Source organism: Pan paniscus, chromosome 17 (genome assembly GCF_029289425.2).
Source record: "Pan paniscus chromosome 17, NHGRI_mPanPan1-v2.0_pri, whole genome shotgun sequence".
Taxonomy (NCBI): Eukaryota; Metazoa; Chordata; class Mammalia; order Primates; family Hominidae; genus Pan; species Pan paniscus.
Genome location: NC_073266.2, coordinates 92,095,234 through 92,119,729, shown reverse-complemented (window position 1 = coordinate 92,119,729; position 24,496 = coordinate 92,095,234). Strand labels below are relative to the sequence as shown.

At 46.0% G+C, this 24,496-nt stretch overlaps 1 protein-coding gene across 7 annotated transcripts in view; it reads right to left on the bottom strand.

The window, feature by feature from the left end:
• The window catches only part of CNDP1 (carnosine dipeptidase 1), a 62,131-nt gene that overhangs the window by 13,044 nt on the left and 24,591 nt on the right, over positions 1-24,496 (bottom strand). For 6 of the 7 annotated variants that reach the window (XR_010110174.1, XM_055102365.2, XM_055102367.2 and 3 more), the window contains exons 3-10: positions 23,916-24,065; positions 22,358-22,520; positions 21,241-21,329; positions 15,939-16,139; positions 12,110-12,194; positions 6,435-6,595; positions 5,137-5,301; positions 3,181-3,322 (exon numbers count right to left, since the gene is read on the bottom strand). Coding sequence is in view for 6 of the 7 variants with exons in the window: in XM_055102365.2 (XP_054958340.1) it covers positions 3,181-3,322; positions 5,137-5,301; positions 6,435-6,595; positions 12,110-12,194; positions 15,939-16,139; positions 21,241-21,329; positions 22,358-22,520; positions 23,916-24,065 (1,156 nt within the window). In the remaining variant the exon portion in view is untranslated. The remainder of the gene's footprint in view (positions 1-3,180; positions 3,323-5,136; positions 5,302-6,434; positions 6,596-12,109; positions 12,195-15,938; positions 16,140-21,240; positions 21,330-22,357; positions 22,521-23,915; positions 24,066-24,496) is intronic. The other variant, XM_055102370.2, reaches the window with a different exon arrangement.

The following is a 24,496-nucleotide window of genomic DNA, read 5'->3' as shown; positions in this document are numbered from 1 at the left end:
TTTTTTTACCATTAGATTTGGTGCTTTGGGGTAAGGAAGCCCCTTGATATCATGCAACTATATTCTAAGATAGACACTAGAGTCAAGAAGAAAACTATGGATGTCTTCTTCACAATTACCTACTTTAAAAAAGATTTTAGAGCCAGGTGCAGTGGCTCATGCCTATAATCCCAGCACTTTGGGAGGCTGAGGTGTGCGGATCACTTGAGGTCAGGAGTTTGAGACCAGCCTGGCCAACATGGTGAAACCCCGTCTCTACTAAAAATACAAAAATTTGCTGGGCATGGTGGTACATGCCTGTAATCCCAGCTACTCAGGAGGCTGAGGCAGGAGAATCGCTTGAACGTGGGTGATGGAGGTTGCGGTGAGCCGAGATCTTGCAACTGCACTCAGGCCCGGGTGACAGAGCGAGACTCTGTCTCTAAATAAATAAATAAATACAATTGTAAATAAAAATTTTATTTTGAACTAATTTTAGAAAAGTGTAGAATTTAGAAAAGTTGCAAAAATAGTAGAGAGAGAGCTCCCATCTATCTCTTACTCTGCTTTCCCTAATATGAATGTCTTATATAACTATTGCAAAATGATCAAAACAAGGAAACTGACAATGGTGCAATGTTGTTAACTACACTCCAGACTTTCAATTTCACCGGTCTTTCCCTTTTTCCATTCCAGGATCTGATCCAGAATCCACACTGCATTTTTATTATTGCTTCTTAGTTTCTTGTATGCTGCAGACGTTTCTCAGTATTTCCTTGTCTTTCATGACCTTGACCATCTTGAAGCTTATCAGTCGGTAGTTTTGTAAAATATCCCTCACTCTGGGTTTGTCTGATGTTATCTCGTGATTGCAAGAGGTCATGCATTTTTGGCACAACACAAGACAATGTCCCTATATTGTTTCTTCATGAATTAAATATTATGGAAGTGGGACTTCTTTGGGTTTTTTGGTGACAGATATGCCAATAGCTGTACTATCGCTCAAATGTCACAATGTTTCTGGCAATTTTCAAAGTATTGCACAAAATAGTTTTAACTGCTATCGTAGGTTTTAGAAAGAGATGAGTTCAAACCTTCTAGCTTACCGGACATGCTGCCAGTGATGGAGTGGGATGAAAAATGAAACAAAGAAACCAGAGAGAACATGCCACCTCTTCTGTATTCACAAAGCAAGATGTGGATGTGAATCGAAGTGATGTACCTTGTTCGCAGAACCAGTTTAGCACACAAATAGACCGCAAGGTGTCTTATGCATTCCTGAAAGGCTATTTCAGACCTATTTATTGTTGTCAACCTGGGTATTTCAAACACACACCTCTCTTCAGCTGCCATTACATTTCTTCAATCCTAAAGTTTACTGGTGAAATACCTGCTAAGGTTGGGGGCAGCAGGAATGGTGATGGAAAGAAGCATGGCTCCCTGTCTTGGACTTGATCTGTAGTTTTCCGTGTCTGTGTCCCTTGTACTGATAACCCTGAGAGAGAGTTAGTGCCTCAAGGAGATCTGGGCTTCCCTTTCTGGCTTTGCCACCATTAGCCAATGTGGCCTCAGGCCTCAGGCCTCATCTGTAATAGGATGCCATAGGTCTACCTAAATGCATGCCACTGCTTTTCCACCTAGCTTTGGGAGAGACCTAGAACCCCCTGCTTTGGGAAGAGCCCCCATTCTGCTATTGCTGGCAGGGTCCCCCTCCTGGTGCAGAAGCCAAAAAGACTGGGTGTCCCTGCTCCCTGACGCCACAGCCAGCACCCAAGTACACACCCTCTGCTCAGCCCAGCACATGGCTCTACGCAGGACCTTGAAGTGCATGGAATTAAAACAGGCACCACCAAAGAAGTTCCAAATAGAGCTGTGCTGCCTTCTGGGGAAGCGATGTGGCACTGTGAAGAGACCACTGGCTTGAGGGTCAGACACACCGGAACTGGGTTTCTCATGTGTTTTGCAATTGTGTACAGTGAGCTCATCTCCAAGAAGCTCCTGTGGAATCTCCTTGGCCTGCCTGGGGGCTGTGTCCTCCTGGGCAGTGCTGTGCTTGCATCAGCAGGCAGTCCAGCCATGGCACTAGTGAGAACCAGACCACACACTAGGTAAAATTAAACACCCAAACCCACAGGAGCAAGGGTCCATGGTTAAAAATTCTCAGGGGAGACCTTGTGTCCGTCCAACGTCCAAGCAAAGGCAGTCAAGCTTACACACACACACACACACACACACACACACACACACACACACAGGATAGGTGTGGCTCTCCGGGGATGCCCTGCCTGTATATAATGGGTCTCATTTTCAACTTCCTGCCTCACTCTGGCCCAAGGCCATTAAAGCCCCAGTCTCTTTGTGACCAGGAAGAGCAGATCCCTGCCGGCCAGCCCAGGGTCTGCTTTTTTACTCCCCTAGAGTTTAGCTTCTCCTTCATTTTCAACCCTGAAGGATTTCCTCTGATGTCATACAAGCTAAGCTGTATTTTTTGTTTTTCATTTTTTGAGACAGGGTCTCACTCTGTCCCCCAGGCTGGAGGGCAGTGGCATGATCACAGCTTGCTGCAGCCTCAACCTCCTGGGCTCAAGCCATGCTTCTGCCTCAGCCTCCTGAGTAGCTGGCACTACAGGCATGTGCCACCACGCCCAGCTAATTTTTATACTTTTTATAGAGATGGGGGTCTCACCATATTGCCCAGGCTGGTCTTGAACTCCTGAGCTCACGCGATCCTCCTGCCTCTGCCTCCCAAACTGCTGGGATTATAAGCTTGAGCCATCACACCTGGGCTAATCTGTGTTTTGAAAGGATGTTTTTACATGTTGGCCAGCATTTCTATGAGTTCGTATTCAGGGGGAGGGGGTTGAAGATTTTCTAGTCCATCATTTTCTTCAAAATTCAGGTCTCCAGACTTAAATTTGAACACAGGCTTTGCCCCTTGTGAGCTGGGCACCCTTTGGCAAAATACTTCATGTCTGTAAGCCTGCATTTATTCCTCTGTTAGATGGGGAAGGCCACTGGGAGGATGACTTGAGATGGCGTGTATAGCGTGCCCTGCACATGGCATGCATTCAACAATGTGCTCTGTATTAAAAGGAGAGTTGATTTCTGAGTTTTAAAAGTGTCTGCTTTACCCACGGTCCCACGGGTACCACCCCTGAGTCCCAGTGCAGATTGGCCAGTCAGAAGATCTTAAGGTCCCACCTGTTCTGATCGCTCTTTTTGCTGCGAGATACTGGGTGTCGTTAATATTTGCAATCCACGGGTGTAGTCCTAGAGCCATGGAAACAACCATCTTGTTGGAACTATTTCTTTTGGAGAACACATCTTCAAGATGCCGTGTCACCTAAAAGGTGACGTTTTCAATGATAAGAGAAAGTGTCAAGTTATTCTCTCATACAGTTAATATAGTCTTCCATCAAGAAACTGATTAATACAGTTAATATAGCCTCTTCCATCAAGAAACTGAAGCCCCAGCCTGACACATGCAAGTGTTGTGATTTTCCCTTCACTCTGCCAGAGGGCGAGAGTGAGATCCTTCTTCAGTGCTGAGAGCAGGAAACCCTGGGCTGTGCCCAGAGGGAGATTCCCCTCTATCCTCTACCCTGCAATCCTGGCCCCGGCCCACCCCCTTCCAACCACAGTGTCTCACACACACAGAGGTGCTGGAGCATCGCTTGTTGAAAGTGATGAAGCCTAACACAGCAGGACTTCTCTTTTGAATCATCCTCTTTTTGGACTCCTCAGTACCCTCTGAATGATTTGGAAGCATTAAGCATTTGGGAAATTTCCAAGACGTGGGAGCAACTCCAGGCTCAACTATGGAGGAGCCTCATTTCAGCCTCCTTCTCTCCCCTCCTGCTCTTTTTTCATTGTTACTGTTGAGAGCCTCCCGGGGAGGTGCCATACTCAAATTTCTTCCATTAATTACTTCAACACACATTTATAGAACACATGTCATGTCCCAGAGACTGTTCTAGGTGCTGCGGATACAGCTGTGAACAAGACAAGGAAGGCCCTGCCCTCATGGAGTTTATATGTCGTGAGAAAAGGGGGTAGCACCTCCAAAAAGAAGGAAGGGAAGGGAGGAAGGAGAGAAAGATGAAAGGGAAGGGAGGGGGAGGGGGGGAGGGGATGGAGAGGGGCGGGGAGGGGAGTGGGGAGAGGAGAAGGAAGGATGGAAGGAGGGCGGGAGGAAGGAACAGGAGGGAAGAAAAAGGAAAGGAGAGGGGAGGGGAGGGGAGGGGAGGGAAGGGAAGGGAAGGCAAGGGAAGGGAAGGAAAGGGGGAAGGAAAGGGAGAAGGGAGAAGGGAGGAGGGAGAGAGGGAGGAGAGAGGGCAGGAGAGAGGCAGGGAAGGAAGGAAAGAAGGAGGGAGGGAAGAGAGGAGGGGAGGAGGCCGGGAGGGAGAAAGAGAGACTACTTTAGAATGTAATTAGTGCTAACAAGACAATAAAGGGGGATAATGGGATGGAGAGAGAATGACTGTTGGGATGAAATATTTCTTCAGCTCATTCATTCAAGAGTCTACTTTCTGTTAAACTAACTTGAGGCAAATTGATGATTGGTTGGTAATTTGGACACATAACTCCTTCTAGAAAATATTTTCCTTAAAATGGCTGCTTCCAAAGTGTTAATTTCAGACATCATGAAGATCTAATGATTGAGGCCTGAGACTTTCTGCTTCTGTCCAAGCATAGGCAGGTCCCTACTCCATCTATGTGTAAACCAATCTTGCTTTTATATCTACCATCTAACTTTCAAATTTTCCTAGCACACTAGTTTCAAATGGTTATTTATCTGACTGCTGTAATTGCATATACTTGAGGGAAAAGACTGGGTTATTTTTGTTTGTTTTTTTAAGAGACAGTGTCTTGCTCTGTCACCCAGGCTGGAGTGCAGTGGTGCTACCATAGCTCACTGCAGCCTTAAACCCCTGGGCTTAAGGGATCCTCTAGCCTTGGCCTCTCAAAGTGCCGGGATTACAGGCACAAGTCACTGCACTGGGCAATATTGGTTTCTTGACATTTGTTCCACTCCTCTTGTATTGGAAAAAAATGATACTCCAGTGGTAGCAACCTCACTGCTCACTAAGCCGTGATGTGCGGTATTCAGAAACCATGTTACTGAAACATGTTATTGTCACAATAAGCATTTGTTACCTGTTTTTCCACCACAGACACATTCATGTGAGGGACTAGACGGATTGAAAATTTTCCTATAACTCGGCCAGGTATGACTGTTTTAGCTCCAGGCTCATCAAACGCGCCCTCGATCCCATGAATAGAAAGAGATGGGTACCTCCAGAGGTGCATTAGAATCTCCTCCTATATTAAAATAAAATTATCCAAAGGATGCTTAATTAGAACCCAGTGGACCTGGGTTGCTTGTGTTACCACCCTCTGCCTCTCTGAGACACCATTCAGGACACGTTAACTGTCACCTTACTCAGCTGTGCCTCACGCAAGGACTTTTTCCTCAGGACACAAACTCTCTGCTGTCCTCAGATGCCTTCACTACCCATCACTACCAATGCTCACCATTGATGAGTGCCCCTCTTTGCCCAAGATCTGCAGTTTTCAGTTAACAAATGGCAAAGGGGCCCTTTCAAACGAGATCGGGCACGTTCAATGTGGTATGGCCATAGATAAAGGAGCCCTTTCAGAAATGTGGGTTCAATTATAAATTTCTAACCCCAAATTACAATAATAACTTATGTAATGAAAGCATTTTCTTATTCAGAAGACATCAAATAACTCTTCAGATGTTTAAGCCAGTTTTCTTTCTTCTGGCCATCCTGGAGCTGGTCTGCAAGAAGATGCCTGCTTCATAATAATTCACTCTACCGCTTCTTTTCAGCTGGCTTTTCCCCCTCTCGGCCCCTTCCCCAGGAACCAGCCCTAGCTACCAAACACCTTGTCAGGCAAGCATGCTGCCCAGAAAGAGGAAGAGGAGAAAAGCAAAACAATTCTAAATTTGCCTATAAGGAATGTTTTCAGCTTTGTATTTACTTAGTCCACTGAGGCAATGATGTATTCACTTACAGATTAGCCCCTAAGGCTCTTGGTTTTGTCTGGAAAAATGAACAGTTAGAGGTCTTGGAGCTGGAATCATCTCAGACTTTTCTTGGTCTTTGAAAAGGTAAGAAGTCCAGCTCACTGGCTGAAGGCTGACGTGGGATTTAGGTTAATGAACAGCTTTGGAAAACATGGCTGGGAAATAGGTAACTGCTTGTGGTTAAGTGCCAGAAGCCAGTGCCAATTAGACCCCATTGAAAAAGGACTGGTTGATCCAGCCCACGGGGAAGTGGCTGTGAATGTCAAAAATATGCCTGGGAATTCACATCTGCTTTGGATTCTAAGATACGGAGATTAGCACCAGACAATGACTTAGACAGAGGGAAAATATGATATACTAGCCTCATGCCTCTTCCAGCTTATCCATCAGTCTGTGGCCATACCTTAGTATCGAACAGAAATTTCTCAACCCGGCTGCTATTCCGGTATTCTTCTAGGTCTAGATGGATGGCTTTGTATGTATTTATTTCCTCTTCTGTAAGAGGAACCACTTCATCATAGATTCCAGGGACCAGGATATGACCGGACGAGTCTACCAGGCTACCTACAAACACACACAGAAAACAAAGCCAGGTAGAAAGGAGTGTGCCAATGTTGTGGTCCTGGAGCCAGACTGTGGGAGGACACTTCAGGGTTGCAGCAGGCCTCTTGACTGTCTGGGTCCCCGTGGCCAAAGCCATTGGCAGCAACTCCATCCAAGAAGTGACTGTCAGAGAAAGGAGTTGGTCACCAGGCTCACGCAGCTGGAGTCAGCCCTGCTTTAGTGTTCACCTTGTCAAAGGTGTGGCTGAAAACACCTGGGCCTGCAACAAATGAAGTCAGAGTGAGTTACCTGCATCACGTTCACGTTCTCGGCTATGCCTTTTATACATAAACAAGGTTTTTTAGTTTTGTCTTATCCTGATTTTAAAAGTAATATGTGTTCATTATAAAACATTTAAAATACATGCTGGGTGCGGTGGCTCACATCTGTACTCCCAGCACTTTGGGAGGTCAAAGCAAGTGGATCGCTTGAGCCCAGGAGTTCCCAAGCAGCCTGGGCAACGTGGCGAGACCCTGTCTCTACAAAAAATACAAAAATTAGCAGGGCATGGTGGCACATGCCTGTAGTCCCAGCTACTGGGGAGGCTGAGGTGGGAGGATCATTGAGCCCAGGAAGTTGAGGCTGCAGTAAGCCATGATCACATCACTGCACTCCAGCCTGGGTGATAAAGTCAGACCCCGTCTCAAAAAAAAAATTATACGGCCAGGCACGGTGGCTCATGCCTGTAATCCCAGCAGTTTGGGAGGCCGAGGCAGGTAGATCACGAGGTCAGAAGATCGAGACCTCCTGGCTAACATGATGAAACCCCGTTTCTACTAAAAATACAAAAAATTAGCAGGGCATGGTGGCACATGCCTGTAGTCCCAGCTACTGGGGAGGCTAAGGCAGGAGAATCGCTTGAACCCAGGAGGCAGAGGTTGCAGTGAGCCCAGATCACGCCACTCTACTCCCACCTGGGTGACAAAGTGAGACTCCATCTCAAAAAAAAAAAAATTATGTATATACACACACACACACACAAGTACATGTATACACACCTACATACATACATACCTGAGAAACCAAAAATTTTTGTCATCCCTTCTCAACTTCTCTTCCCCTTCTCACACACACACACACACACACACACACACACACACACACACAGTATATTATAATAAAGACTCATTTTTAATTAAAAGCATTATACCCTTCAGGTCTACTCTATGAGATACCATCATGACCACAAAATCCCCTGTATACACTAGTATGCTCTTCATGAAAGAGTTTGGAGATCAATACAAATGGAAAAAAATCATCACTAAATATCCATAAGAGCAGCAGATGTTGAGATTTAGTAAATACTGCCCACTCTCTGGAGAAAATGCGTATCAAAGGCAAAATGCAGCCAGGAAGTAGACTGATATAAATGACACAAAAATGTCTCCAGGGCAGCTTAATGAGTCCCCACTGATAATGCAATCATGAGATCTCCTCTTGAGCATATGTCCCTAAACTTCTGCTGACAGTCTTCTGTGTAAGGACAGAGTTGCAGAGTGCGTGCCTTCTAAGCACGCACTGTACCCACTAGCAAAACGATCCAGGCCTCTGTTCTCGGCATCATTTTAAATTACAACTTTATTCTCTCAGTATACAAAGCAGCCTTCCCTATTGCTGGACTGGGAGAAGGAAGAGAAAGGATTTCCTCATTTACCTTTTCCTTCCTTCTCTTTCTTTCTTCTTTCTTTTTTCTTTCCTTCCTTCCTTTCTTTCCTTCCTTCTTTCTTCTTTCCTTTCTCTCCTTCCTTCCCTCCCTCCCTCCCTTCCTTTCTCTCCTTCCTTCCCTCCCTCCCTCCCTTCCTTTCCTTCCCCTCCTTTCCTTCCTTTCTTCCTTTTCTCTGTTTCTTTCTTTCCTTTTTTTGAAACAGAGCTTGCTCTGCCACCCAGGCTGGAGTGCAGTGGCACAATTGTGGCCACTGCACCTGGCCTTCCTTTCCCTTTTAATTTGCTTGCAGAAAAATCTGATTAGAGAGCTGTGGAGTACGGCTCAGTCACTTTGGCCCTGCCTGAAATGCCATCACAGGGAAAGGGGAGCCATTGATGTCTGTGCTATTCAGAAATAATGCTGCTTCACAGATCCCATTTTCCATATTTCTTTGCCCTAGTTCTTTAATATTGAAAGCATTTGAATGAAAATAGTATGCTTAAGAGTTCGTCCCCTCCCCTCCTGTTCATTTTCCTCTTGTAATCATGATGTGATGTCATTTCTGCAGTTACCACAGCCTTCTTGGGAAGTGCGGGGAAGGCAGAAGGTGCCTTTGAAAACTGCCCACAGGAAACAGAATCCTGCATGCCTAGCAGCCATCTTGGATTTGAACATTTTAAATAACATCACATATTTGGTGCTTATAAAAATGCCCTTGGTGCAATGGCCTTTTCTGTTTTATGGCTTTTAGGGAAATGCAAAGAATAGGAAAGTGTCTGCAAAGGGAAACTACAGAAGGTTAGAGCTCGATTTGTAAACCCAAGTATCCTCTTAGCAGCTCCTGCCTCCCCTGCATACTAAGCCCCTTTTCAGACAGGGAACTAACCTGGTTTTGCTTTGTACCTTAGTGGAGGTTATCATGCATTTCACAGAGCTGGTGCTCACTAGCGTTTATTGTCTGTTCATGATCACAGCAGAGACAGAGAGGTGAGGAGGCTTGCACAAGGCAAGGGCTGCCTGTGGATTCCCACATCCTGACTAGTGTGTATGCCTGCTTGTCAGCCTGCAGGAGTGGACACAGCACAGCCGACTCTCACCTGACATCAGGGGGCCCTGGAAGTCCGGGCATCTCCACTACAGCCCAGCCTGTCGGCAAGCAAAATTCCTGCTTGTCATCTCATAAACACTGAAGCTCAACACTATGTCCTTATGTTTTTGTACAAAACATATGAAAACCACATAGAGGACACAATCCAGAAATTACTATGCTGTTGATTGATTATTTGATTTGTATCAAGAACTAAAGAAAGTCAAACCACGTTTTTGACTTCATTCATGAGCCCGAGCCAACTCTTCCTTAGCAGAGCAATGTGCCTTTGTGGGGCTGCACGGAATCCGATGCCTGGCTGAAGCCACGCAGCTGAAAAAGATGCCATGCAGCAATCATGCTTGTGGGAAAAGCAAAATGTGCTGTAAAGATTTCAGATGCAGTTCCTAGGGAAGAAAACATTCATTCTGGTAAAACAGAAAATTAACCTCCACTCCCCAAAATCGTGAGTTGCATACCATCTGATTCTTCTGGAAACCATTTAAACTCTTTAAGGGAAAATGGCTGGGTGTATTCTGTCTGAATTGTCAAGCATGGGAAATATCATCCAAGAGCTACATTTCAGGAAAACTAGAAGGCCATAGAAGAATAGATAGATAGATAGATAGATAGATAGATAGATAGATAGATAGATAGATAGATAGATAGATAGATACATAGATACATAGATAGATACATAGATAGATAGTTGGATGGATGGATGAATGGATGGATGGATGGATAGAAAGATGATGGATAGATAATAGATGGATGGATAGACAGATAGTTGGATGGATGGATAGATGATAGGTAGATGGAAAGATAGATAATGGATGGATAGATGCATAGAAAGATGATAGATGGATAGATAATAGATGGATGGATGGATAGTTGGATGGATGAATAGAAAGATAGATGGATAGATAATAGATGGATAGATGGATAGCTAGATAGATCGTAGAAATATAGGTAAATTTCATTATTCAGTTTGGGAGAATGAAGGAGAAAGCTGTGCAACTAAAAATGATGCTGAAGACCTTGAAAAGATCCTCCCAACACCTGGGCCATCTGGGCTGATTGTACCATGGCCTGGACTACTGAGGCCAAGGGAGTAAATGCTTTCTGGCAATTTGTCTGCCCAAAAGGGGCACATTATTAAACATTTTTTTTTTTTTTGCTTTTTCTATTATTTTTCTTTTCTTTTTTTTTTTTTCTTTTTTTTTTTTTTTGATACAGGGTCTCGTTCTGTTGCCCAGGCTGCAGTACAGTGGCACGATTATCTCAGCTCACTGCAACCTCTGCCTTCCGGGCTTAAGCGATCCTCCTGCCTCAGCCCCTTAAATAGCTGGGACTACAGGCCTACACCATCATGCCTGGCTAACTTTTGTATTTTTTGTACAGACAGGGTTTCACCACGTTGCCCAGGCTGGTCTCAAAGTCCTGAGCTCAACTGATCCACCCACCTTGGCCTCCCAAAGTGCTGGGATTGCAGGCGTGAGTGACCATGCCTGGCCATGTTGTGAAATTTGCATAAAGGAGCTATACATGCCACGTGGAGCACAGCGAGGTTTTGCAGGGTCTAAAACATAGGTAATGTGTGAACCTCTTTTTTAAAAGAACACCAAATTATGAATATAAAATGATGAGTAGGGACTGTGGAAGGAGCTCCTGTAAGTGAGGTCCCTGGAGTTTAAACTTCCTTAGCTTCCCAGGGAACCCACCATGGGCAGCTCTGATGCCTAGAAGAGCTGCAGGTGAATTGAGCCTGGGCAAACAGCCTCCCCGAGAAAAACATACAACTTCCTCTTGCACACACCAGCAATCCATGGGAAATCAAAGATAGCACCGGGATAATCGGGGAACTCGTCGGCGTCGCTGTGCCACTCGGGGCCACAGCAACCTTGAAAAATGAAGCCAAGTGGTGCTGACATATTTGACACCATTTCTGGAGTCAGGCCAGGGCAGGCCATTACTCACTGATGGACATGCTGCATTCCAGCCACCGTGACAAGTGTTCTGCACACATCACCTTTTTGCATCCTAAAAGCAATACTAGGTGAACAGACGATTGTGCCCCTTTACAAATGAGAAACCAAAGACTAGAGAACTCGAGTAACTTACCAAGGTCGTACAGGTGGTCTGTGGCAGAGCAAGGACATACCTGGTCACCCGCACCCAGAACCCACATGCTACAAGGTGCAGGCTGGTCTGCGGAAGGGCCAGTCTGTCGTGAAAAACAAGATGCTCTTGAGAAAGTGGGTGAAGGGCCTCACCTGGTGTGTTGCTTAGTTCCTTTCCCTTTTGATCATCCCTTTGTTGATTTATCTTCAGTCAAAAAGTCATGCCAGGTCTAATGAAGTTGAACTTGTGGTTCAGCTGCTTGGGAATACCACACCTCCACCCGGCCTGGCATTCTAGGAGCACCAGTAAGGGAGTCAGGGTGGCCTGTCAGTCTTTTGTATCCTTTGAGTCTCTGCCCTCTTGTCCTTAAGTATGGCTGGATGTGTCACAATGTCCAATAAAACAAAATGGATGAACTGAAGAAGAGTTTCAGTCCATGAAAAGAAATAATGCAGACTTACTTAAAAGTGGAGGGAACAGTTTGCCAAGGGGAGGAAAATCTAAGCATCTACACCCTTGTTCAAAGCTGGTTCAGAACGCAAGGAGAGGCACATAAAATCAAGTAGAACTGTCTTTTAGTTGATCCCTGATGCTTAAAAAGTGAAACAAAATAAGGCATTACCGAGAAGAGCAACCAGATCAGCCATTGGTTCATGAAGGATGCCACCAAAGGTTCCTGAGTGAAAATCCTGGTCTCTACATTTCACCTGCAGAGTAGATAAAAGGTAAGAGATATACTTCCTGCCTTGGTTCCTTTAGTGTAAGCATTTCACATGGTGAAATACATATCTGCGTGTGTCCCTCAGAACTCAGGTAGGTGACATCCAGACCTGACTTCACTTTCCGTGTTTCTCAGTCATGGGGACTGGATTTCCTACCCACTGTCGATTGCTTCATTGCCACCATCTCTTGAATCCCCTGAAACTGACTCATTCCCCAGCTCTTCCACCAACTCTATTCTAGCCAAGATCACCAGGCTCTCCTTGGCCAAATGATTGACGTTTACACAGCTGTCTTCCTTTTGGTTTCATCCCATATTGTTGATCACTCCTCTTTCTGGAAAAATTCTCTTCCCTTGGTTTCTGAGAAGCTTTCTTCTCTTTCTTCTTTTCTTACCTGCAGGACAATTCTATTGATATCTCCTGTAATAATATCTCTTCTTCCTCTACCTCTAAAGCTTAATACTTGGTTCATCCTTCCTCTACCTGAGCTTCAAGAGCTCACAGGATAGTGTCTATGTATATGGCACCCTTGACATAAGTGACTCCATCTTAGAAAAAGACTCCATCTTACTTTTCCTAAGGGACTTTGCCAACAGGGACTAGATGTTCTGCCTGATCAATAAAGACTGCCTCCAGCTGGATAAGGACATAGCCAAACACATTCTTCCACTATCAGTTCTTATCAGAGGACTTGGCAGTCATAAAACGACCAGGATGTCAGCAGCTCAAAACTTAACAGACACTGTCCTGCTGTCACTTGTGCTAAGCGCCCAGCATGTGCCACCAAAGGCTCTGCCCAGATCAAAGGCTCTTCCTTACAAGACCACTGGACCACCCGGGCCAAGCCAGGATTTCTTTTTGTCTACGTCACTCTCCCTGGACTGGTTCATTAACCTGTTTTCCTATCACTTTTCTTTTCTTTTTTTTATTATTTATTATTATTATTATTACTATTTTGAGACAGAGTCTTGCTCTGTCACCCAGGCAGGAGTGCAGTGACACGATCTCAGCTCACTGCAATCTCCACCTCCCGGCTTCAAGCAATTCTTCTGCCTCAGCCTCCCAAGTAGCTGGGACTACAGGTGCACGCCACCATGCCCAGCTTTTTTTTTTTTTTTTTTTTTTTTTTGTATTTTCTTCATGAAGACAGGGTTTCACCATGTTGGGCAGGCTGGTCTTGAACTCCTGACTTCAGGTGATCCACCCGCCTCAGCCTCGCAAAGTGCTAGGATTACAGGCATGAGCCACTGTGCCCAGCTCCTTCTCTCTTGATGGTAAATGTTACTTTGTTTGTTGTGGAATGTTCAGTCTATAACATTCACATATCGGCTAGGTATACCACAATGTATGCTTTACAATACTGACTGCATTGTGGAGTAGCTTGAGCCTGTGTGCCTGCACTCTGACTTCTGAATGAATGGGAGTCACTAAGGAGAATTGCCTCCTTGGGAACTCCATGGAGCCCATGGCTTTTATTATTGAGATAGCATCAGTAAAAGCCTGACAATGTGGAACGACACAAACATGTGTGGACCTGGTTATCTCTGACCATGCGGTGCTCACGCTAATTTAAGGGCAGAGATACTATTAATACATCCATGCCCTTCAATGTTCATCCCTGGAGGTCTGACCTTCTACTTAAACACCAGACCTAAAACTCTGGAATGCTTACGGTGCCTTCCACTTGAGCATGCTTCCAGTTTCCAAAACTCAGGAGATCTAGACCCAAACTCAATCTCTTCTGCAATTACTTCCTACCAGCATGATTTCTCCTATATACGCCATATCCAATCAATTACCAATTTCTACAGGTTGGGCTTTTTTGAAGTTGATTCTTCAGTTCATTCCCTCCCATCCTTCCTGCCCAGCTGGTCTTTCTCTGTTCCCCTTCATCTTCAATGTGGCACCAGAGCAATCTTCGGTTTGGTCACTTTAGCATTAAGACTTTCCGTTCACTAGGCAATAATGCCAGCTAAATTACTCTGGAGTGTGGACGGTCTCACTTCGAAACCTTGAGCTGGCTGTCTCACATTCTGATGACAGCTCCCCTTGTCCTCTCTTGTAACGTTGCTGTACCACCTGTTCTCGGTCTTCATTAAGACGTCAGTCCCTTGACCCTTCCAAGATGTCCCACATTGCCCTCCTGCCTTTGTTTTTTCCCCTGTTCAACCTGAATACCACCGTTGATCACCTCAGCCCCTCTGTGCTCAACACCTTGATGAGCTCTTCCCTACTTTCTCCACCACAACCCTCTGGGGTAACCTCAACCCCTGGGCCAGGCTTCTCTGTCCCTGGCCACTGAGCATGCTGCAGAAAGCCAGCAATTTGCATGGACAGATGACTCCAGACCTTACCACTGCCTGGCCCTTCTTCATCCTCCCATCCCTTCTCTTCCCCCTGTCCCAAAGTGACCACTTCAAGCCATCACTTCTCTGCAGATACACTCACTTCCTACTAAACAGAAAAAAATGGAGGCTAAGAGGGAAGAAGCTCTAGGACTTGGAGCTCTCTACCTACCCAAGGCCCTCACAGAAGAGGTTACTTTCTTCCCCTGGGTCTGGAGCTTGCCCCCTCCCACCTCCTCAGTGCCTTTGTTCTCAAAAATTCTCCCCCTCCCTCCCAGGTCTCCAACTGCTCCCTCTGTCTATTGCCTCCCAAGGGCTTCCTCTAGCCATCATCCCAGCTCTCTCCCACTTTTCACAGCCATGTTTCTTGAAAGCGGGTTCCAGAGGACAGTCCCTGCTTCCTGTTTTCTCTGTCACTCCCACATCTCTTTAGTATCTGTATCTCACTAGAAGTAAACTTCCTGAGGGCAGAGACTACTTTATTCAGTCCTATACCCCTGGGACTTAGCATCCTCCTATCTGACAAATAGAAGGCACTCACTGTTTTTCAAACGCATAGCCATGTGTGTTTCCGTGTATGTGCTGACATCTGAATCTCAAAACTGCCTAGGGATTGGATAGAGCATGGATTATCAGCCTACACATTGTTATATGAGAAAACAGATTGAAATGATGAAATAATTAGCTATTTACCCAGGAGGGACTTTCTATGTCTTATGCACTATCACAGATTGCCTGTATTACTAGAAAAAGAGAAAAGGGGAAGGAAACTGATTATGTGTCAAACCTCAACTAAAGGCTGCATGTAATGACACAGTCATCCTGGGAGGGGGCGTTATTGTACCATCTTTCAAGGTGGGAAACCAAGGCTCAAGGTGAAACCACCTGCACAAGGCTGGGCATGGTAGAAGCTAGGATTCAGATGCTGGCCTCGGGCAACACCAATGCTCCTTCTCTTTCCCTGTGACCATGGCACGGGGGTCTCCTGCCACTGTGGCCAGCAGGCCCACGCTGGGAGCAGGACACAGCAAAGTCGCCCCTGCATTGATCGCGCAGTCTGCTTACCTCCCTGTGGCTGCCATACCTGCCTGCAAATCCCATGGCCAGAGTTTCCAAGCTTTGCTTTGTAAGTCACAAACCCCTGTGAATCCCCTCTCCAGAACAAGGTACATAGCCACATCCACTCCAAGTGTTGGGGGTTCATGACCTCCCCAAACCCCAAGACCTCTGCACCCACCCCACCTCCCCTGAGGCCGTGTGTCCCAGGTAAGGCCTCTGCCCTCAGGAAAGCTTTCTTTCTTCCTCTCCAAGATCCCAGAATGGATTGGTGCTCCCATTCACAACCCCCACAGGCCTCCATCCATGCACTGCTGTCTGTGGATACCTCCACCATGAAGTAGCTGTTCCCCCGGGTTCCGTAAGTGATTGCTGGCTTCCTTTGGCTGATCCACAGGTTATCTGAAATTACGATGTAGTCCACACCAGAGAAGAATCGGTCCTTTTCTTTTTCCACAAGTTCCTCCAGGGCAACAGAGCCAGCCTCTTCCATCCCCTCAATGATGAATTTGATATTCACAGGAAGATCCTAAGTAACAACAGAGGAAAAAAATTGCACAAGTTGCCTAATGTGGTTTGGCTGTGTCCCCACCAAATCTCAACTTGAATTGTATCTCCCAGAATTCCCACGTGTTGTGGAGGGACCCAGGGGGAGGTAACTGAATCATGGGGGCCAGTCTTTCCTGTGCTATTCTTGTGATAGTGAGTAAGTCTCACGAGATCTGATGGGTTTATCAGGGGTTTGCTTCTTCCTCATTTTCTCTTGCCGCCACCCACCACCTAAGAAGTGCCTTTCGCCTCCTGTCGTGATTCTGAGACCTCCCCAGCCATGTGGAACTGTAAGTCCAATTAAACCTCTTTTTCTTCCCAGTCTTGGGTATGTCTTTATCAACAGCATGAAAATGGACTAATACAGTAAATTGGTACCAGTAGAGTGGGTTGTTGCTGAAAAGATACCCAAAAATTTGGAAGCGACTTTGGAACTGGGTAACAGGCAGAGACTGGAACAGTCTGAAGGGCTCAGAAGAAGACACAAAAATGTGGAAAGTTTGGAACTTCCTAGAGACTTATTGAATGGCTTTGCCCAAAATGCTGATAGCAATACGGACAATAAAATCCAGGCTGAGGTGGCCTCAGGTAGAGATGTGGAACTTTTTTGCAACTGGAGAAAAGGTGACTCTTGTTTTGTTTTAGCAAAGAGACTCATGGCATTTTGCCCCTGCCCCAGAGATTTGTGGAACTTTGAACTTGAGAGAGATGATTTAGGGTATCTGGTAAAATAAATTTCAAAGCAACAAAGCATTCAAGAGGTGACTTGGGTACTGTTAAAGGGATTCAGTTTTTAAAGGGAAACAGACCTTAAGAGTTCAGAAAATTTGCAGCCTGACTATGTGATAGAAAAGAAAAACCCATTTTCTGGGGAGAAATTCAAGCCAGCTGCAGAAATTTGCATAAGTAGTAAGGAGCCTAATGTTAATCCCCAAGACCACTGGGAAAATGTCTCCAGGTCATGTCAGAGACCTTCACGGCAGCCCGACCCATCACAGGCCTGGAGGCTCAGGAGGAGAAAATGGTTTCATGGGCCAGGCCCAGGGTCCCTGTATTGTGTACAGCCTAGAGACTTGGTGCCCTGTGTGCCAGCTTCCCCAGCTGTAGCTAAAAGGGGCCAATGTACAGCTCGGGCTGTGGCTTCAGAGGGTGGAAGCCCCAAGCCCTGGCAGCTTCCATGTGGTGTTGAGCCTGCGGGTGCACAGAAGTCAAGAATTGAGGTGTGGGAACCTCTAACTAGATTTCAGAAAATGTATGGAAACGCTTGGATGCCCAGGCAAAAGTTTGCTGCAGAGGTGGGGCCCTCATGGAGAGGCTCTGCTAGGGCAGTGTGGAAGGGAAATGTGGCATTGGAACCCCCACATGAAGTCCCTAGTGGGGCACTCCCTAGTGGAGCTGTGAGAAGAGGGCCACTGTCCTCCAGACCCCAGAATGGTAGATCCACTGACAGCTTGAACTGTGCACCTGGAAAAACCGCAGACACTCAATGCCAGCCCATGAAAGCAGCCAGGAGGGAGGCTGTACCCTGCAAAGCCACAGGGGCAGAGCCACCCAAGACCATGGGAACCCACCTCTAGCATCAATGTAACCTGGACATGAGACCTGGATTCAAAGGAGATAATTTTGGAGCTTTAAAGTTTGACCCCTGGATTTCAGACTTGCATGGACACTGTAACCCCTTTGTTTTGGCCAATTTCTCCCATTTGGAACAGCTATATTTACCCAACACCTGTACTGACATTGTATCTAGGAAGTAACTAGCTTGCTTTTGATTTTACAGGCTCATAGGTGGAAGGGACTTGCCTTGTCTCAGATGAGACTTTGGACTGTGGACTTTCAGGTTAATGCTGAAATGAGTTAAGACTTTGGGGGACTATTGGGAAATTATGGCTGGTTTTGAAATGTGAGGACATGAGATTTGGAGGGGCCAGGGGTGGAATGATATGGTTTGGCTGTATCCCCACCAAATCTCAACTTGAACTGTAGCTCCCAGAATTCCTACATGTTGTGGGAGGGACCCACAGGGAGGTAATTGAATCATGGGGGCAGGTCTTTCCCATGCTATTCTCATGATTGTGAATAAGTCTCATGAGATCTAATGGGTTTATCAGGGGTTTCAGCTTTTGCTTTTTCCTCATTTTCTCTTGCTGCTGCCATGTAAGAAGTGGCTTTTGCCTCCTGCCATGATTCTGAGGCCTCCCCAGCCATGTGGAACTGTAAGTCCAATTAAACCTCTTTTTCTTCCCAGTCTCAGGTATGCGTTTATCAGCAGCATGAAAACGGACTAATACATTGCCCATTCACCTTTGAAGATCCACTATTTGTTTGCATATAACATAAACACATGAAATTATTATTTACCTTCAATGTATGAATTTGCATTCCCCACAGTTCTGTTACAGCAATGGAGTTGTAACTACGATTGTGAAGGAGAATTCAAGGTAATGCCTGGTGTGTGCCCTCCAACATGTCCTGCCAATTTAATGCTATGATCAAGAACTGGGGAAAGGAGCAGCTACAGAAAAGCAAATTCTATACTACAGAGCTTGCCTGTGTGGCTGCAGAGGGAGGCATTTTTCTCCTTCTCCCCAAAAGGAATTTTTCAAGAAAGGTTAGGCAATTACAAATCGCTTTTCTGTCCTCATAATTCTGAGCATGAAAAAGGAGAACTTTTTCCTTTGAAAGACTGTTAAGCCTCGGGATAATTTTTACTTCAAGTATCTGTTATTTTTCAGCTATGATTTCAATCTGCCTTTTAACTTATTCAAAGGCTTTGATCTTGCAGCAAAATGGAACTTGAGTTTTTTTCTAGTTAATATTAGGGCATGGAATAGCTCCTTTAAAATTTTTACAACATGCTTCTTCCCCCATTTGGTTTTGATCTTTTTATATCTTTATAATTTATAACTTCATATCTTTGAGAACCACATTAAGAGGAGAGGTCAAAGTCTTTTCCTAGAGCACAGGATGCGTGCAGAACTCTAAAAGTGATTACAAGCAGATAAACGACACGGCACACACTGTAATCAGTTCTAATAAGTGGGCTTGACTCACCACAGATTAACAAATGCAACATGAGCACGGGATTATATATGAGAGAATAATAAGTTATGTGGTAATTAAAATGAGAAAATTAGAAAATCAGTCATTCAGTTGGATAAGAGCTTTTGGGGGATAGTAATTTGTTCCTATGTATCCCTTGTGTTTCTGTGTGTCTTAGGAAGTCCATCTGAAGTTCTGAAATCTTCATATCTGAAGGTTCTGTGTGAACATTGAACTAGCAAACAATTGCTGAGGAGTAGTTGGAAATCCTAAGAATTTTCTGGCAAGTCACGTTTAATAAAATACAAACCCATAGCACTCAGTGTGCAGGCCGCATGCATTAGCAGCTGGGTCTGCCAAGCCTCCCCTTGGCAGTTTACTGCTCTACCTGTGAAATATGGATATTAGTGCTCACTCTGCCTCCTAGAAAATAACCCAGGGAGGGAATGTGTCCTAAGAGCTCTGTAGGCAAGGCAGGCAGAGAAGAAGGGAGGGAGGGAGGAAGAAAGGGACTCTCTGGAAGGACCTCGTGCACCATCCCCCATGGAGATGTTTCTTCACTGAATCCCTGCGAGCTTGTGAGGTAGAAACTATCATTCCTGCTTCACAGATGAGGAAAGTCAGGCTCAGAGATTAACTGACTTGTCCAGGGCAGTGAATATTTCTTCTGTTTTCTTCGTGATTACGTAATTTTCAGAGTCGAAATTTAAAAAGCAAAACAGAGTTTGGCCTTTTTATCAGAACAATCTTATAAATATTGCTATCCCTTAGAAGGAGAGAGAGAGGAAGAAAGAGAAGGAGAGGGAGAGAGAAAGAAAGGAGAGAGGGAGACAGAGATAGAAACCAAGGCCACATCGAATGCTCAGGGCGTATGTGATGCGAGCTTCAGGGATAAGAAGACACCTTTGCAGTGGTCAGCAGGAGCCCGCTGAGACCTGTGCTGATTTCCTGAGCGTGTCTTCTGTGAGACTCAGGAGTGGAGTCAGAGTACTTAACTCCCCTCCCATCTGCTTATGTCTCAGGAGAAAATAAACTTCTGAGAGGGAAGCCCCTGGCACCTGATGAAATAACCTTCAGGAAAAGACACCCCAGAAGCCCAGGTCTGCTCTGCAGGACAGGGTGCCAGGGAGGCCCCTCAGCCCTCAGAGCCTTGCAGCCTTGGACAGGGCTGAGGCGGCGCCCAGGACAGGGGAGATGAAACCAGACCCCAGGGCTGACCTGGAGGAGTGCACACATTTTCACAGAACAGATTCCGAGGCCCAGAGAGGTCAAGTTGCTTGCCCAAGGCCACACAGCTAGATCCAATCCTCTGCTGGTTTCTAAGCACATTCATTAGGAGAGGGGAGAAGAGTGGCTTGAGATAAAACCATCCTTGTGTTGAAACACGAGAGAGTTAAAGGTGCAAACCTGGGTCCACCAACAATGTCCTCTGGAGGCCGGAAAGAGGGGACCCACCTCCTCAAATATGTACCCCTGCCTCTGCTCCAGAGCCCTTATTTGGACATCTAAAGAGAACCACTGTGCTCTCAGGGAAGAGATCCAAGGATTCCTGCAGAATGTCATCAAGATTCCTATCTTGATCATTTGCAAAGTAGCTGATACATTTTAAAAATGTGTGTGTGTCTCTACTAACAAATCATACTTTGTGATAAGAAGAAAAAGAAGACTTAAAAAGACAAGATAAGATAAAATAAGAATTAAAGAAAAAAAGACCAGTCCCATCAGATAGCAGCTTGGCCACAGGCTTGTTGTGTCTTTGGCTGTGTCTTGTTTTTTAACATGGTTAACAGTGCAGGCTGGAATCCATCCTTGAAGTATCAGCCTTGCCACCAGCTTCACTGCTCTGGGTAAGTTCTCTGACCTTCCCAAGACTTACTGTCCTTATCTGCAAAATGGATACCATTGTCGCACACACCTCCAAAGATTGTTGGGGCGAGTAAGTGACCTAAGGCAGTTTGCTCAGAACACAGCAAACAACTCAAAGAAAGTTGTCATTACCATCCTCCTCCTCCTCTCTCCCAAACACAGCTGCCACCTACTTGCTCCAGGGCTCTGAAAGCGCTCACAGCATTGATCCAAGCCAAGACAGGGCCTTTGTTGTCAGTCGCTCCTCGTCCATAAAGTTTCCCTTTAAAAAGGGGAGAAGAATGTTCAGAGAAGTGTGGACACCTCTGCCATGTGAGTTAAAAACCAATGTTGTTTCATGTGTACTGATGTTAACAGTGCTTTCTATAATAATATTCCAGGCTCAAATCTTGCATAAAATTGCAAAGTATGATTTCTTATGTACAAATAAGACTGTACATAAGAGATCCTTGGATCTCTTCCCTGACAAATAGTACAGTCATCAGCTAGTCAGATAAGATAAGCTAATTTGCAATACAGATCCCATTGTCCTTAATAATAATTAGCTATTTTATCCAAGTTCACCGGAGAGACCCACCGGGGATTTGTTGCAGAGTGCCATGTGGCATAGCCTCTCATTTGGGGATTTTACAGTTAGTAGAAGAATGAAAAAAAGATGTGTGTATATCTCTATTAACCTTTCTTCTTTTTCTTTATAAAAGGCGAATTACATTTGATACTGTTCAAAACCAAAGTGTGTGGCCTAGACAACTGTTTTCCTCACAACTCAAGAACCTCCATCCAGGGACACAAAAGTTTACCGTTTTTTTCACAAATGAAAGAAAACCAGCCTCAGTGAACCGATCGGTAGACTTTGAGAGCCGCCTCTCTGTGCATTCTTTTTTTTTTTTTTTTGATGAAGTCTCACTCCGTCACCCAAGCAGAATGGAGTGCAATGGTGTGATCTCAGCTCACTGCAACCTCTGCCTCCCAGGTTCAAGCAATTCTACCTTGGTCTCCCAAGTAGCTGGGATTACAGGCGCCCACCACCATGCCCAGCTGTTTTTTTGTATTTTTAGTAGAGATAGGGTTTTGCCATGTTGGCCAGGCTGGTCTTGAACTCCTGACCTCAAGTGATCCACCCACCTTGGCTTCCCAAAGCGCTGGGATTACAAGCGTGAGCCACCGCACCCGGCCTATGCATTCTTAATGACAGGGAGAGACCCAAAACCCAGGGACAGAGCCTCATCTTCACCCCTTCAATCTTGCAAGCACAGCAGCACCGCACTGTAGCCTGGGCGCCTCACTGACCGTCTACCTCCGTCAGCACATAGGGGTCCGTGAGCCACCCATCGCCCTGGTCAGCAGGCTGCACGTCCAAGTGGCCGTAGAAGCACACGGTGCCTTTCGTGGGATCACTCCCCAGTTCGGCCAGGATGATGGGAGGTATTGGAAGACTCTGACCATCGGGCAGCTGCAGAATGATCAGGAATCACATTTTCAAAAATGCTGTGTTGTTCTTCCAGAAAATTCAAAGACATGATATTGGGAGTCTTGTTTGACATTGGGAGAAACTGAGCATCAGTTTCTCCATCTCTAAAATGAGTCCCATGAAACACTTTTTTTTTCTTTTTTTTTTTTCTTTTGGAGACAGGTCTCACTCCTGTCGCCCAGGCTGGAGCGCAGTGGCACACTCCCAGGCTCAAGTGATTCTCCCATCTCAGCCTCCTCATAAGTAGCTGAGACTACAGACGTGCACCACCATGTCCGGCTACCTTTTTGTATTTTTGGTAGAGATAGGTTTTGCCATGTTGCCCAGGCTGGTCTCAAACTCTCAGGCTCAACTAATCTGCCCGCCTTAGCCTCCCAAAGTGCTAGGATTTCAAGTGTGAGATGCCACACCCAGCCAAGACACTTTTAATTAAGATATAAAACCTAATCAAAAGTAAAGTGCTTCTTTAGATCCACACTGACAATTAGCATCATTAGCTGAATGTCCTCTTCAGCAAGAATGCAGACGGGCCGGGCACGGTGGCTCATGCCTGTAATCCCAGCACTTTGGGAAGCCAAGGCGGGTGGATCACGAGGTCAGGAGTTGAAGACCAGCCTGGCCAACATGGTGAAACCCTGTCTCTAATAAAAATACAAAAATTAGCTGGGTGTGGTGGTGCACGCCTGAAATCCCAGCTACTCGGGAGGCTGAGGCAGGAGAATTGCTTGACCTGGGACCTGGGAGGCGGAGGTTGCAGTGAGCTGAGATTGCACCACTGCACTCCAGCCTGGGCTACAGAGCAAGACTCTGTCTCAAAAAAAAAAAAAAAAAAAAAAAAAAAATGCAGATGACAACTGGCTTAAATTAGGTGGACAAATCCTAGAAAACATGGATGATCCTAAGGTTCTTCAGTGCTAAAGTAAGCGCAGCGGGTGCTTAGATTTAAGACATTCATGATGGAGTAGAGTTCTAAGAGATGGTTCTGATGAAAAAAATGCAGCTCCAGATACAACCCCTTTGAGAAAGATGCATATGAATTTAAAGAAAAGGACAATTTCCTTTTCCTTAAAGGAGAAATTTGAACTTTGTGTCCAGGAAGTGAAAAGTACAAGGGGGTCCTTTCCATGATAAGGTGACCTTCACTTGTCATCTGCACTGGCTTCTAAGGGCCAACCCCTCCCCAGAGTCCTGACAAGACTGGAAAGCAATAACACGGCTTCATTTGAGACCAGGGGAATGTTTCATCTTCACTGGGAATTGGGGTTATGGGGGGTTTTGGTTGAGGATCAGGGTGAGCCTCTCCCTTGCCACCCCCGGGAAGGCATGACTGACGTCTAGAAGTAGCACCTCCCTCAGTGGGAGGGAATCGCACAGCACCTGCTGAAGACCCATGTCCACCGAGGCCACACGGGCCCCCAGGCGCTGCAGCATGTCCGCAGCCATGGCCATCATTCTGAAGAGCTCTTGTCTGAAGCGAGGCACAGGCTGGACAGAGTCGCTCTCGATGGCCACCCACTCCTTCAGCGTCTAGGAGGAAGAGCAAGCAGGCCATTAGCATGGGGGTCCCACATCTGCTCTGCGGGGGGAGCGAAGGGAGGGCAGGAGACAGCGAGTCCCCAGGTACTTTTGTGTTGATCAAGGACCTGAGGACCTATGACAGTGCCAGTGAACACTGTGACATTTAAGAGTAACAGACAGAAGAGCTGGGGATTTAATCAGGAACCCAGAAGCCAGAGACGCCTGGTTAGTATAGAAGGTCAGGCAGGACGGGCTGGGAGAAAGGTGATGGTCTGGGTCCTCACTGGGTTCACCAGGGCTGTAAAGAAGGGCAAGTCCCCACCCACTGTTTCTAATTATTAAGAACTGAGGAGCTGGTGGGTTCTCAGCTTTCTCCAGGACTCCTGGCTTCCCACACCTGGTCCTGGAAGCCTCCAAGCCGTGACTGAACCCCACAGGGG